This window comes from Hemicordylus capensis, chromosome 6 (genome assembly GCF_027244095.1).
Source record: "Hemicordylus capensis ecotype Gifberg chromosome 6, rHemCap1.1.pri, whole genome shotgun sequence".
NCBI lineage: Eukaryota > Metazoa > Chordata > Lepidosauria > Squamata > Cordylidae > Hemicordylus > Hemicordylus capensis.
This window is the reverse complement of record NC_069662.1, coordinates 118,448,827-118,464,614: the sequence shown is the minus strand read 5'-3', so window position 1 is coordinate 118,464,614 and position 15,788 is coordinate 118,448,827. Positions and strand designations below refer to the sequence as shown.

General features: G+C 40.4%; 1 protein-coding gene across 6 annotated transcripts in view; it reads left to right on the top strand.

Moving 5' to 3' along the window:
- PALS2 (protein associated with LIN7 2, MAGUK p55 family member) overlaps positions 1–15,788 on the top strand; it is a 52,787-nt gene that overhangs the window by 33,053 nt on the left and 3,946 nt on the right. For all 6 annotated transcript variants that reach the window (XM_053266345.1, XM_053266344.1, XM_053266349.1 and 3 more), the window contains 9 exons: positions 4,549–4,701; positions 5,236–5,388; positions 5,937–6,164; positions 8,338–8,469; positions 10,413–10,512; positions 10,970–11,038; positions 12,527–12,688; positions 14,135–14,337; positions 14,994–15,122. In XM_053266345.1, the coding sequence (XP_053122320.1) occupies positions 4,549–4,701; positions 5,236–5,388; positions 5,937–6,164; positions 8,338–8,469; positions 10,413–10,512; positions 10,970–11,038; positions 12,527–12,688; positions 14,135–14,337; positions 14,994–15,122 (1,329 nt within the window). The remainder of the gene's footprint in view (positions 1–4,548; positions 4,702–5,235; positions 5,389–5,936; positions 6,165–8,337; positions 8,470–10,412; positions 10,513–10,969; positions 11,039–12,526; positions 12,689–14,134; positions 14,338–14,993; positions 15,123–15,788) is intronic.

Genomic DNA, 15,788 nt, shown 5'->3' with positions numbered 1-15,788 from the left:
GTTCTAATCTCAATTCCCAAAACTACATCGATGCCTCCCGCTCGCCCCATACTAACTGGTCCAGTCTCCTCGACTGCATTTCAAGCACTAGTACAACCATTATTTTGTCAGCCTACCATGGGTCATATTCCCACTAAGACTCGAGCCTCTGCTTGGAGGTCTCTAAATGACTTCACGATTACCCAGGGTCTTCTCTCTGAAGATGGCTGGGGTGATTCTTCTCAATACCATGTGGTTGAGTCCCCGTGACTTCCCTTCGACAACTATGAATTTAAACTTTGGAAAGCCCATAGATGTGCATCCAGTAATTTAGTGCAGACAGCCACTCAAGTTACTCCACCAAGGATCGATAATCATCTTCCTTTACCTAGTGCTCTACCTATATTACCTGCACCAAAGCATAGTGCTGCTATTGGCACCCAGACTTGTCCAATACCAGCAGAACTACTACCAAGATGGTACTTACAACTGTAATGGCACTCTCTACTATCCAATCAGACGTTTTGATCTCTTCTGATGATGCCTATGATTCTGATTCTTCTAGCTTGGATTCAGATTCCATAGAGCATTTTTCTGTCCCACCTCCCCACCACTGCTCCTTCCATTTTTCCCACCGAGGAGCTAAGATCTTATCACTAACAGATAGTGGAGATGGCATTTATGTTGGGCTTGGAATTGAAAAAGAAAACACCAGACTTTAAAGATCCAATCTGCGATTTTATGAGTACTTCAAGTTTACAACCAGTTTTCTTACCAATGCTACCTGTAATCTCAAAGATGGCACAGTCAGCTTGGACTGTTCTCAGACATCAACTCCTAAATCCAGGCATTTGGAAAGCCTGTATAGGATACAGGAGGGAGACAATGAATATCTGATGAAACATACAACACCAAACTTATTGGTGATTGATTGTGCCTGCACCTCAAAATCAGGACGAAGACACACAATTCCTGCTGAAGAGGAGGGCCGCAAACTAGACGTTTTGGGCTGAAAGGCTTACTCCACTGCTTGCCTTTCATTAAAAATAGCCAACTATGTTGTTTGTTTGATAAAATTTAATTGCTCCTTATGGGACTCCCTTTTCCGTGACCAATCCTCTATCACCTGAGGATTTTCAAAAACATTTTGCAGAAATCTATGCTAAAACCACTTCAACTACTCGCCAACTACTGAGTAATGCCAAACACTTAGCAGAGACTGAGTCTAGAACATTAGCTACTGCAATTAGTTCATGCAGACATGCATGGATGCACTCCACCAATCTCCAACAAGACTTGAAGGACAAAATAGAAACTTTGCCCTTTGATGAAAAAGGCCTATTTTGCAATGACTCCGATTCCAGTATAAGAAAACTTTTTTAAAAAATCAAATTTCACTGCAAAATCATTTACATCCATTTCTACTTCGTACACAGGACTCCCATTCTATGATTGCTGATCAGACCAAATAGCATATTTGATCTGTGTGTCAGTCCATCACCACTCTCCATCCGTGTAGCTTCAACCATCTAGCTGCCAACACTTTCCATCAATGCCACTTCTACCATCAAGCTGGCAAGTCATGCATTGGCATGGCACCACATAACATTGGATCACTGGGTGTTCTGCATAATCAACACCAGTTATGAAATAGAGTTTAAGACTCTGCCAATCTGCACAGGCATAAAGTACACTCCTACCTCAAGGATGCATACTTTCACATCAGTATTGAGAACAATCAGAGGAAATACATGCGTTTCACTATAATTACTTTTTGCGGATGCTCATATGTTCTTGCCGCTGAGCCACTACAAGCAAATTGTGACTCTAATCCTGTCTTCTTGGACGACTCCAGTACAGAAAGCACACACTGTCCAGAGACTACTAGGCCTTATGGCTTCCTGCATGTCAACCATCCAATATGCATGTCTACAACTGCAGAAGCTACACCTGTGGTATCTGTCTGCCTTCCAGCCAAATGTAGACAATCCATTTATGCATCTGACTGTTCCAGAGTACGCCCTGACCTCTCTCAGGTCATACAAGCCAACTTACAGGAGGGGATTCCATTCAAGACGCCATCACCTACTGCTTGGATCACCATCAATGCTGTGAGGCATAACTTCACACTGGAAACAGCATCAATCTGACATGTGCTTCTATACTTGACTGACTTGAAAACACAAGGCTTAGTCAATGTTTCCATAAAAGTACACCTGGCTGCCATATCTTCTCATCCTTCTGGTTGAAAACCATATTTTCCCACCCAGATTGCAAAAGGTCCCTTAAGAGTATAAACAATTTATATCCCCCTGTGAGTAAACCAATTGAACAATGGAGCTTATCTCTAGCCTCCCCACTGCAGTAAGCAGAAGTCGTTATATTTAATTTTTTTAATTTTTTACATTTATATCCCGTTCTTCCTCCAAGGAGCCCAGAGCAGTGGACTACATACTTGAGTTTCTCCTCACAACAACCCTGTGAAGTAGGTTAGGCTCAGAGAGAAGTGACTGGCCCAGAATCACCCAGCAAGTATCATAGCTGAATGGGGATTTGAACTTGAGTCTCCCCGGTCCTGGTCCAGCACTCTAACCTACTAATTTGCCTACTTTTTAAAAAATAAAAAACAAAAACTTAGGTTGAGTTGGACTGACGTCTGTCATTCAGATGGGCAGCCATCCAGGAACTGTGGCAAAATAGTGCCTAATTGCTGAAAATAACAGACCTGCCGCACGTGCACGAGGCAGATTTTGGCATCATTAGAAGCTAATGAATTCCACCCAGATGGTTCTGCGCAGGCACAGAACCCACTATTATGAATGTCAATGGATCACTCCCAGATCATCAGTTACAGGTAAGCAACCTGTTTTTATTTGCGGTTTTCAACCTCCCTAATTAAATTGGTCTCACCTTAAGTGGTACTGCGGGGAAATGCTTGACTAACAAGCAGAAGGTTGCTGATTAGAATCCCCACTGGTACTATATCAGGCAGCAGCGATATAAGAAGATGCTAAAAGGCATCATCTCGTACTGTGCGGGAGGAGGCAATGGTAAACCCCTCCTGTATTCTACCAAAGAAAACCACTGTGTGGGAGCCTTACTTTACCTAATTAAATTGGTATACAGTTTAAATAGCCCACCCAGCTGGTATGTGGGGAAATTTAAAGAAGTGTTGTGAGAGGAGCAGTCTGCTCCATTGCCTCTTGTGCCATTTCTTTAAACCTCCCTACAAGTCGACTAAGAAGTGTAGGGAAAGTGGCTATTTAAACTGTGCACCTCCCCATGTTTCCCAGCTGACATGTGGGGAGGTTTAAAGTTTAAATAGCCACTCTCCCTGCACAGGCTTCTCCTTCTACTCTTGCCATGAGAGTGGATTGTTTAGCTAAGGAACCTAACCCCACTTTTTTTATTAAGTCAAGCTGTCCAATATTGCAATTTCCACAAACTCTCCCCCACAATATTAGAGGGCTTCCTGGATTTCTTTTCTTGAATTTTCCTAGCAGTGTAATCTACACAAAACTACTTTGCCCGGTCAGTGATGAGCCTCACTTATTAGTAAGGAGTAATCTGGAGACCTCTGAGGAATCGCCTCTTTCTTTTTTGCCTGATGAAGCTGGTGGCAAGAAAATACGAGACAAATCTGCCCTAATTTAAGCAAGCAAAAGGAAATCAGTGGCTTTCTCCTAGGTCCAGCTTCGTGGCCAGAGCTTTGTAGCATTTCCATGCTGAGGGCTCCACAGCATGGCCTTTTCCCTCATTACTAGCTGGCTATGTGTTCAGGCTCATTCCCGCAGCCTGACTGATAAATTCAACAGCAAGGAAATGCTATTACTGAGAATCGGTGAGCATTTCCCTCACTGCTGAGCCTGTCAGTCAGGTTGAGGGAGTGGGTGGACTGAGCCTGAGCATGTAGGAGGGATGTTGCTTGAGACTCTCTCCTCCTAGAGAGGACTTGGCTTGTGAGATGAGCCCTCTGCTCAGGAGCCACTGTGGAGGTAGGAGGGCTCCATATACCTGCTGTGAGGCTTTGAAGTGGTCCCAGGGCTTTGGGTACTCCTGATTGACAATTCCTGCTCTGTAGTATAAAGGATTAGAACTGTAGTTAGTTTTCATTTTTATGCACTGCATCTTCATATTACAGTTATTGGAAAGCATTTTGAGAGCATGGTGGGCAGATTGTGACTGTTTTAAGCCACGCCTTGAAAATCGTGTTATGCATTCTAAAAATAAAATACAAAATCATAAGGGGTCTTTTCCAGTTTTTTCATTCTCCCCCCCACCCCAGCCTTCGTATATCTGTTCAGAATATAAACTTGTGTCTTTGTTTGTTTAATATTAAAGTTTAGGGATACTCACTGGAAGACTGTTTCTTCAAAATGCCCTGTGTCTTGGTATGCAGATCCTAGCTTGTCTTTCTTTAAATCTTGCAGTAGAAGCAATACAATGGGCAAAATAGAAGACTTGTTCTCAAGACACAGAGGGGGCCTCATGATATAAATGGTAACTCAATGGAACAGTTTATATTGATTATTCCTGTTAGCATAAGTGTGTGTTCTGTGATCCTCACAGGCTCATGAGCGACTGGAAGATTCTAAACTTGAGGCTGTAAGTGACAACAATCTGGAATTGGTAAATGAGATTCTTGAAGATATCAGTCCATTAATAAACAAAGATGAAAATATTGCGGAATTGGTTGGTATACTGAAGGAGCCACATTTTCTGGTAAAGCACTACTTTCCAATCTTAGCCATTAAAAAAAAATACTTCTGTTAACTGACAACATTTATAACATTGCAGGAAGTGTTCATTTATCTAAAGATAATAAACACTTTGTCTTCAAGTCAGAAAGTTATCTGTGCTTAAGTTCTGTCTGAAATCAGTGGGACTCTTGTTGATCATGACCAACTTGTCTAATGGATTTCATTAGGATTTAAACATGACTGACTTTCTCTGATTTGGGGCCTGTATACATTAAAAAAAAAAATTGGGGTGGGGGAGCTTAAAATGAAAACCAGTAAGAAGGATGAGCTAACATTATCACGTGACTTGAGCTTGCAGTCTTCACTTGTTCCATACAAATACTGAGGAGTTTATTTTTCTTCCAAGTGTTGGAGAACCTCATTGGGTTCCTTGGGGGAGGGTCACAGAAATCCTTCCCCTCTGACTATATTGAGGGTAGTAATCACTTAAGTTTAAACAAAAGTAATTTCATTAACTGCATCAATTGACCCATTGTATATCTCTCTTTCTTTGCAGTCACTCTTGGAAGCCCATGATATTGTGGCATCAAAATGTTATGAGTCTCCTCCTTCTAGCCCAGAAATGAATAACTCTTCAGTGAACAATCAGATAGTACCAGTAGATGCCATTCGAATACTTGGCATTCACAAAAGAGCAGGGGAGCCACTAGTGAGTATTTCATGGTAGTTTGTGTTTTCATCTCATCTAAATATGGAGGAAGGAATACTTGACCCGTTTGTGTATACAGAGCTTGCTCCCCTCTCAACAAAGCTATCAAAATGTAATGCATTCTGAGTTGAAGCTACAGCTTAGAAGGTGGAGAAAGGAAAACTTTCTAGAGACTCGTTACTCAGTACTTGAACATTCAGGACTGTTAAGTGTGTGTGTGTGTGTGTGTGTGTGTGTGTGTGTGTGTGTGTGTGTGTGTGTTGCTTAAAGCAGATGAGACAGATATTTCTTGAGAGGTCCATCGTTTGCATACATGAGCAGACTAGATAAGGTCAGAGCTGACTTGTGTGTGATAATGGTGTACGTTAAACTAATCAAATTGTGCTGGGATTTCAGGTCTATAAGAAGATAGAACTTTTAGCAATTATTTCATGTTGAATTATTTCATGTTAGAAAAAGAAGCCAGAGTTTTAAAATATTCTAGTTTTGTAACGAGATACATATGTTAGACTACTCTGATGTTTATGCCCTTCAATTTTTTTTTTTAGGGTGTTACCTTTAGAGTTGAGAATAATGACCTGGTAATTGCAAGAATCCTTCATGGAGGAATGATAGATCGACAAGGTCTTTTACATGTCGGTGATATCATTAAAGAGGTTAATGGTCATGAAGTTGGAAACAATCCAAAAGAGTTGCAAGAACTTCTAAAGAATATTAGTGGTAGCGTCACGCTGAAGATTCTTCCTAGCTACAGAGATAATATTATTCCCCAACAGGTCAGTAGCATTGTTCTTGATTTGAAGTTATTTGAAGAAAGCATAATGTTCAGATTTTGGTGTAATTAGGCACTGCCAATAGATAATCCAGACAATGTTTTTTGTTTACTGTGTACTTTTAAGTAGCAAGTTAACACCCTAACTTCTGAAATAAATCAAGTACTTCTGTTTTTCCAGTGGATTTTGTATTTGCATTAATGTGCACCATATGTTGGAAGGAGTGTGTGTGTGTCTGTGAAGTAGCACAAGTCAAATTTAGTGTGGGTAGGGTTGCCACACTTTACACCAGGGTGCACAACTCAAGTGTGTACCTGGGCCAGAAGTGATGTTGACCAAAGTTAGGAGGGCTGAACCCAATGCCATGCAAAGTGCAGAATGCCAGATTATTTCCTTGGAAATATAAAATGCTATGCATTACATGCTGCATTGAATTTTTTGTGATCATTTTAAGAGGAGGACAGATTGGGAAAGAGAGGCGTGAAGATGGGGAAAGAGAGGCGTTAAGTGGGGGGTGGGGAGGAGACTAATTCTAAGCATTAACCAGACCCCAAAGCAAGCAGGCTCACTCTCTCCCTCTCCCCCCTGCTGGACATCTTTCCTCTCCCCCCCCTTATCGTATATCCTCTGCTATCTCTCATGTACCCCTAGGGGTACATGCACCACACACTGAGAAACTGTGTTAACACAACCATGCTCATACCTTTTAATAATCAATTATCTGCTATCATGGTTCATCAACAACTACTTAGCAGGTCATAAAGCCCCTGCATTGAAGGTATTGTGTTTTTTTAATTCTACATGGGGGCTTCACATTAAAGTCTGCTCTTCAAGGAGCAGATTATTACATTTACTGGCTCATACTCTGCCTAATGTCCACTGTATAGAGTTTATGGCTGGAATAATGCATCTTATATTTGTTGTGACTTCCCCCCCACCCTAAATCTTGGCATAGTCCGTATATTGTTTGTCTGATGGGGTTACAATTTTATCCTGGCTTTATAAGCCTATGATGTAGAAAAATATTTGAAGTCTATACAATACTAACAAATGCTTGGAAGCCAGTGCTGTGCAGTTGACTGAGTCCTTTGGTCCAGCTCCAAATACACACAGTAGGGAAGAAAAGCCCATTACATAAAAAGTGTGCCTGTTTTTCCAGAAAGAAGATCTCTGAACAAACTGAATGTTTTGTCAGAAGGAAAAAATGCTTAAATTATGCAGAGCAAAATATTCTGAAAGCATTAGCTTTGGTCTGGATGTCAGCCAGTAAAATACAGAGTAACATAATTCTATAGTCTTCAAATATTAAAGAATCCATATATACTCCAATAACCTGCTGAATGAAAATCTAGGATAAAACCAATTGCATAGATTTGGGGTGGTGGGGTGGCAAGGAGAATCAGTGTAAACCAAACATTACAATACATTCACAAAGGTCTGCCTGCCTTGCACCTTTTTCTAAAACCCAGCAGACTTGGGCTTGCCATGACATCTATCATAGCAGGTATATCAAGTAATGCAAGGTTAGGTCAACTGAACATGTACAGAGCGTAGGTTTTTTAATTTTGTTTTTGGCCACAGCTCAACTTGCTGTTCTCACTTAGAATAAAGGGGCAGGATTTCTTTTGAGGGCAGGTCTTGGGTTCTCACACAGACCTAAGTCCAGACACTTTTCTTGCCTTAAAAATCAGACACCTCTCCCACCTGCCTAGGCAGCATTTTGAGCTCCCATCTGGTGGTGGTGGTTGTTTTTTGGGGTTTTTTGGTGAAACCTCTAAAGCAGTGATTCTCAAACTTGGGTCCTCAGGTGTTATTGGACTTCAACTCCCATAATCCCCAACCAAAGGCCACTGAGGCTGGGGATTATGGGAGTTGAAGTCCAATAACACCTGAGGACCCAAGTTTGAGAATCCCTGCTCTAAAGCTTAGTCTGTTGATCTGTTCATGCTAGTACTCTGCTATACCAACATTAAACTTGTGCCATAATGTATACCTGATTGTTCTCGCTGCTTTTACCTCTATAAGAGGTTTAGTTGTCTTTTAAAAATTGTCCTCTGTAGACTGTATTTTACTGAGGTCAAAGGATTAAGTTATAAGCAAGTGAATTTGCTAAGCATTTAAAAAACTGTTAGAATTCTAGTGTCTTAAGCTATTACAGTTTTATTATCTCTTTCAGGTATTTGTGAAGTGTCACTTTGATTATAATCCATACAATGACAACCTGATTCCATGCAAAGAAGCAGGGCTCAAGTTTTCCAAGGGTGAAATTCTTCAGATTGTAAATCGGGAAGACCCAAACTGGTGGCAGGTTAGAAAATGTTAAGACATCATGTAAATCTCTTTGGTATTAAACTAGTCTTTCCTAGAAGTGTACAGAAACTGTATTGATGTGACAATTTGTAAGGTTTAATTTGTTGTATATTTTTCCCCTGTACAAAATCTTCCTAGTCAACTACATAGTCAGATCATTCTTAATGCTTGAGTGTCACAAGGAATTACTTTCAAACTTCAGTCTTAGGCAGCTATGAGTTTTCAGAACTAATACATAAAATTGGAATTGCCATACTGGATCAGATTACTGGTCTTTCAGTTTGAAGCCATCACAATGTGCCTTAAAAATAGCTAACCAGGGGAGCTGAGAATTTCTGAAATTTCAAAGACTTTGGAGCATTTTGTCCAGAAGAGGTTACTGCTGTCCCTAGTTAGGCTGAGGCTGCTCTGTATTTAATCAGAATGTTGGAAGGAACAGATACAAAAATATAGTGGGGCATGCCTATGTTAAGATGGAATTTAGTCAAGGAATTGGCAGATCTTATGTATATTTAGTGAATAAAAGGACCCATGTCTTCTAGATTAGGCCATACCTAAACGTTTTGCTGAACTTAGTTCCTACCAAATTCCTGCTCTTCTGCTTGGGTCTGTGACAGGTAACCTTTCTCATACTGTCTCTAAATACACTGATGGCTATTTTCTAGCAGCTGTGATAGATTTTCACCAGCCTCGCCTCTTCCTTTCTGTAGACCCACCTATAGTCACTTGTGCTTTCCTTCAGGACTTCCTGTCCAGTACACTCCAGCAGAACTGGCCTGGGAATCCTGCTATGTGAAGGGGTATCTTTCTGATGCCATAGGGGAAATGAGGAAGCAGATTCTGGGGGTAAAGAAAGCATTTCCCCTAGACATTTCCTCACTTGCATATCGCAAGTTACACTTAGCTGTGCACACATCACTTGTTCCCTTAGAACCTTCCTTTGTTTTACCTTGTCTTCCCACCTTGCTCGAATCTACCTAGGCAATCTGTTTCATGCGAATATTGTAGAACTGACTGTGATCTTGGAAGAGTGCAATCTAGTTAAATTAGAAAATGGCCATGCTTTGTATTAGGATGATGCTCTGGATTTGCAAAAAGAACAAATGCAATTTGGAATTTTTCTTGCTGAGAGTATTTTAAGAAGTGGTGAAATGTGCTTTAGACTTGGCTATGTATAATCTGTTCAGGCTAAATATGCCTGACTAAGATTTGCTGATATGTTCATTAACCACTTGCATCGATTTAAGTTCACATTTCATACTAGAAATATAAGCCTATGTAATGAATATCTTTAAAAAAAAAATCTAACTGGTAATAGTGTCAACTTCACTCTGAGTATGTTCAATGGAGAGCAAGTTATCATTTGTGTGGTACTGGCAAAACCAAGTATTTAACACTGCATTGAATTTGAATGTTCAAGGCCACGAACAATGTAGTAATGCAGTGTGCTTTGCATCTACCAGTAAATGTGCTGACATCAAATCAGAGTATCTATATATATATATATTTCTCCTGGGTGTGCCCAGGAGAAATGCGTCCCGGCAGCCCAGCTGATTGGCTGGGCTGCGGGGGCGCCTGATTGGTCCTGGCGCACCCAGGAGAACGGCGGTGGCCATGGCCGGGGAGCCAGGCGGGCCCGGCCGCGGAGCCGAGGCGGCGGGCCTGGCTGGGCCCGGCGGCGGCGGCACTCCTGGGCCCGGCCACGGCGATGGGCCCGGCGGGGGCAGCAGCACTCTCCGGCCCGGCGGCGGCACCCTCGGGCCCTGCGGCCGCGGAGGTAAGGCGGCGGGCCTGGCCGCAGCGCAGGCGGTGGTGGGCCCGGCCGCACTAGAGGCACAGATGCTCTGTGCCCGGGCCCACTAGTGTTTAAATAAAGCCTCAGCAACATCAGGTGTTTACTGGGGTTGGTAGCAAATTAAACATGTATTAATTTGATCCCAGGCTAGCCATGTCAAAGAAGGAGGAAGTGCAGGACTTATTCCAAGCCAGTTCCTGGAAGAAAAGAGGAAAGCATTTGTCAGACGGGACTGGGACAGTTCAGGTAAGGTGCACAACAGTGAGGTTCTTTGCGTCTGCAATATTCAGTGGGTATGAATAATGGGAATGCATGGGTGGTCTCTTAATGTTGATAATTGTGTTCTCAAAATAAAAAAGAGCAAGAATTAAAACCCTCTTACAAATTACTGAGCCCTTTCTGCCACCTGCTGGTAACTAGGTAATATTAAATAGAAAATGAATTCCAAAGCAGATTATTGAATTTTGCTTTTGTCTTGATGAGCACATCTAATATGTACTGATGATTTTGTATTATTTTGTGTTTATCAGCTAGAGCAGTCTTTTATGCCAATTATAAGCTTTAATTGCTATTTTGGTGTTAAAGGCAATTTAATCATTCATTGTATAGATAAAGACTTCATTATGATGAATCAACAAATTAAATCAACATTTAGTGAATCCTAATGAAAGACTTCTGGGGTTTTAAACTTTTATCTCTTCAGGTCCATTTTGTGGAACAATAAGTAGTAAAAAGAAGAAAAAGATGATGTATCTCACAACTAGAAATGCAGGTACTTGAATTTCACAAATGTTATATCTCAAAACAATTGAGCAGAAGCATGTTGAACATATACCTATGTGCACATTTTTAATGGTTCAAAATCAAATTCTTTTAACTAGTTAAACTATTAATTTTTGTATTCTTATTCCATTCCATGTATATATTTTAATCACCAATTATGCATACCGATCTCTATTCCAGAGAATATTCAGCTTTCTGAATTTCTTTTTCCACAAAATATTTTCTTAATCTCTCTCTCTCTATATTTAATGTTAAATATAGATTGTAGTAGCTTGTATGAGTGCCAGCTAAATCAAAAGGAAATGGATGTTTATACACTGTACATTTTATAGCATAGATTATGCAATATTTTCTGTAGTACTTTTCGTTGTATAGAGTGCTTTGCAATTATTTAAATATTAATCTCAATTTGGCTATGATGAACTTGGTATTCATTCTCCGTCGGGGTCTTCCTTTTAACTCCAGTTTGCAACATTGACCTACTTAATTTTTTTAACCCTATATGCACCTGTCTTTCTCATCTCTAGGGTGACCAGATGCTAAGGAGGGACAGGAGGGCTTCTGTACCTCTTTAAATAATGTTCAGAAGAGGGAATTGTGACAGGGACAGCTTTTCTCAGTCCTAACTAACAAGCTGCAGTAGCCACAATTCCCTTGGAACTATTAAATGTAGAGGAGCTCATATGAACATAAGAAGTTGCATTTTACCAATTTGGATCATCAGTCCATCCAAGTCACTGCTCTCTGGAGATGCCAGGGTTTGAATTTTGGACTTGTACATGCAGAGAGCAACTACTGAGCTAAATCCATCAAGAGTTTTGACCTCCTTTGCATCTGGTCTCTCCCTCCTGGTTTTTCTTTTAAAAAGAAACCTAAACAGAAAAATTACAGTGGCTGACGTTCTGTGCAGATCTCACATGCATTTTAACACGAACTAGAGCACTGTTGCACAGATGCTAGAATTGTGCAGATGCAGTTGCATGATGCCATTATGCCCAGTGGCCGTACCACTGTGCAACTGTGTGTGCGCAATTCTGTTTGTGCAACTCTTTGCACAATTCTTGCATTTGTAAAACAGTACTCCTGTGCAACTGCATTCAAGTTTCGTGTTTAAAGCACATGTGAGATGCTGCACAAGAATGTCAGTCAGTAATTGCACTTGGGTGACCTGCCTTAGGTCAGGGTAAGATAATTGTGGGTTCTAATTCATCAGATGAAGGCTTATATGTTAGAGAATATGTCCTAAGGCAGAATAAGGAATAAAAGATCAAATGTCTAAATATCCGGTAAATATTAGAATAATAGTTAGACAATGGCATATTGTAAGCATCATATTACAAGTGTTCCTTACAGTGCTTAGAAAAAGTGTTAAAAGCAAGTTCCCTATTTTCAAATAATGAGATGTCGCTTGTTAAAATTTTGATGTAATGCTAACATTATTTTGCTCTTTTAATATGTTGTGCTGCTTTGTGTCTAGAATTTGATCGTCATGAAATTCAGATCTACGAGGAAGTAGCTAAAATGCCTCCATTTCAAAGGAAAACATTGGTGTTAATAGGAGCCCAGGGAGTTGGTCGAAGAAGCTTGAAAAACAGATTTATCATACTGAATCCTTCGAAGTTTGGAACTACGGTGCCATGTCAGTTGCCAGTTTCCTTATAGCATTCTTGGGGAGGCATAAATTTTATTAAACATTTATTTATTGTACTGCCTGATATGTACATCTCTAGGTGGTGAGATGTATGTATTCCTTTTCTCTGAAAGCAATGAACCTAACTAACATCTTGATATTCTGTAATGAAACTTTTTTTTTTAGTACCAAGGTTTTAGGGTGTAGGGAGCCTAGCAGGCCATTTAGTCTAACCCCTGCTTCACCTCTCGGGGCTTATTTTCCAGAGCCCTGACTATCTTCATTGCCCTCCTCTGAACCCATTCTAATTAGTCTACTTCCTTCTGAAAGTGCAGTGCCCAGAACTGGAGACACTACTCTTAAGTGCATAAAGTGATATGGTTCTGTTACTGCAGTCAAAAATAAGCTTAGCCTTTTTGCAGCTGTATTGCACTGCTGATCCGTGTTTGGCTTTTGATGGACTGCAATCCTGAGATCCTTTTCATGTGTACTGCTGTCAAGCCAGGTATCCCACACTGAACAAGTGAGATGCCGCAAAACTGAGAACAGGCTAATGGTTTTCCAAACTTCTAAAAGATGGGTCCAGGAACTTCTAATGACCGGTCAGCCTAACTTTGATAACAAAGACTTTGACACTATTACCTCCATTTGGAATTTAGCACCCCCCATGTGCCAAATTGTTGCAGAGAGACAAGATTGATAGCCTACATTTTGGGCCCAAGAAGGTCTTCCAACCAAGAGTCTGCGTACTATGCCTGGAGAAACGAAGGCCACATCCGAGGTCCTTGCATTTGAAATGAAGCTCCATTTCCATTTGGAGTAAATGAGTCTTAGGACAAAAAGAACTCCTAGAAGACTGATTCTATACCCTAAAATGCAATTAGAGCAAACTTCTAGACAATCAATAGGTTTGGCATATAGACCACTTTGTCTTAACATCCCCCTCCTGAATACCAACCTCACCTACACATCTCCCCCAACACCTCAATAAAACTTTGACCACAAGTTCTCAATAATAATCTCTTTTTTTGTGTGCCTCTACATCCTTTTTTACCAGGAAATCCCTAAAAAGAAAACTTATGAATAGTAGTTGCTTTTAAACATGTGTGTAACTCTAACCATGGGACTATGCTCTGCCTTTAAGGTCTACCATCTACCTTTAAGTTCTGCCTGGACAAGTGTCTATGTTTGTTCTCCTTACTCCTCTCTAGGGCTCGTATTTGTCTCTAGAAACAGTTCTCTAGAATTCAAATAGTATGGAGACTCTAGGACTGTCTAGAGTCTTTAAGTGTTGTTGCTGTAATCCTTCTCAGCAAGCAAGGAGGCAGCAATCTTGTTAATCTGTATGAGGAAAACATAAAAGTTACAGGAAGAAAAATCAAAATTTTGTATTTTTGTAAGAAGCTACTATATAAATGCATACACAACATGCCTGCATTGCTTTTGTTTGTCTAGTTACATCACGAAAGCCAAGGGATGATGAAAAAGATGGGCAGGCCTACAGGTTTGTGTCACGAGCTGAAATGGAGTTGGATATTAAAGCTGGCAGATACTTAGAACATGGAGAATATGAAGGAAACCTTTATGGTACCAAAATAGATTCCATTCTTGAAGTGGTTCAGACTGGAAGGACATGCATCTTGGATGTGAATCCACAGGTATGCTAGGGTTCTGCTTTATCTCAATACAGACATCAAAAGGAGAGGTGGTACTTGAAAAAAGCCCTGTGGCATGTACTGTCATGGAAAGATCTCTCTGTATGTGTGTTTAAATCTTCTTCCACCATTAAGATAGCCAGTGACATCCTACAGTGTTATTACTTGCTAATACATTTGAGTGGTTAGCTTAATTTCCCCCCACATTTTAAATAAAGCGCACTGTCTTTTAGCAAGGAAACACTTTTATAGGACAGAATGGTGCACAAAACAGTTGTTTCCTCCTTTTAACCTATACAGGAATGTGCTAATACTGCTTACTACCTAATCCAGTCTGTTCAGCTATCTTCCTCAGGAGATCTGGCTAGCTCCATCTTTGCTGGTATTTTGTGGTCTTGCTGAGACTTTCTGCATTGGCTAGCTTTCCATGTTTCCCCTAATTGATGTGTCTTCCATTTTTGGTTTTGATCTAGCACATGTTGTATCGAAATATGTGTATATGTTTTAATACTTTAATGATTTAATAAAATTATTATAATTATCTAGAATAATTCTAAAATATATACAACTTATTTTAATTATTCTTTGATAAGAAACACAGTGTAAAATGTTAAAATACACAAATCTTAAGAATGTAGCTAATTCTTTGTTGCTTCCAGGCACTGAAAATATTGCGGACGTCAGAGTTTATGCCCTATGTAGTGTTTATTGCTGCTCCAGAACTAGAGACGTTGCGTGCCATGCACAAAGCTGTGGTAGATGCAGGAATTACAACCAAACTTCTAACAGTAAGGAAAATCTCTCTCTTAAAATGTATATGAACAATTTGACCCATTACATCTACACTTGTATTTAAGACTGTACTTAGTATACCAGCAGTCCTGTTCAAATCCTGTTTTAATCTGGTAATTTGCATTCCTTACACTTTTTCTGGTTTGTCAGGCATTGGTACAGGTCCTCCTTTCTTTCTCTTTTTTATTTAAGACGGATACTGGCACAGCAGGGAAATACTTGCCTAGGGAGCAAGAGGTTGCTGGTTCGAATCCCCACTGGTATGTTTCCCAGTCTATGGGAAGCACCTATATCAGGCAGCAGCGATATAGAAGGATGCTGAAAGGCATCATCTCATATTGCGCAGGAGATGGCAATAGTAATCCCCTCCTGTATTCTACCAAAGAATGGCTCTGTGTTCACTAAGAGTCGACACCGACTCGATGACACAACTTTACTGCATACTCTGCCTTTTAGTAGGACTTTCAAAGCAACTAATTGTTGTTTAAAATTACTGCATAGCAAGGAGAATAAAACAAATATATGAAAATCACCATCTATTAAAAGCCTGGGAGAAAAACATGGTATTGACTTGGAACCTAAGGATAACAAGTCCATGCTGTATGAATATCCCTAGAAAGGGCGTTCCACAGCCAAGGTGCCAGTCCAGAAAAGGCCCTGTC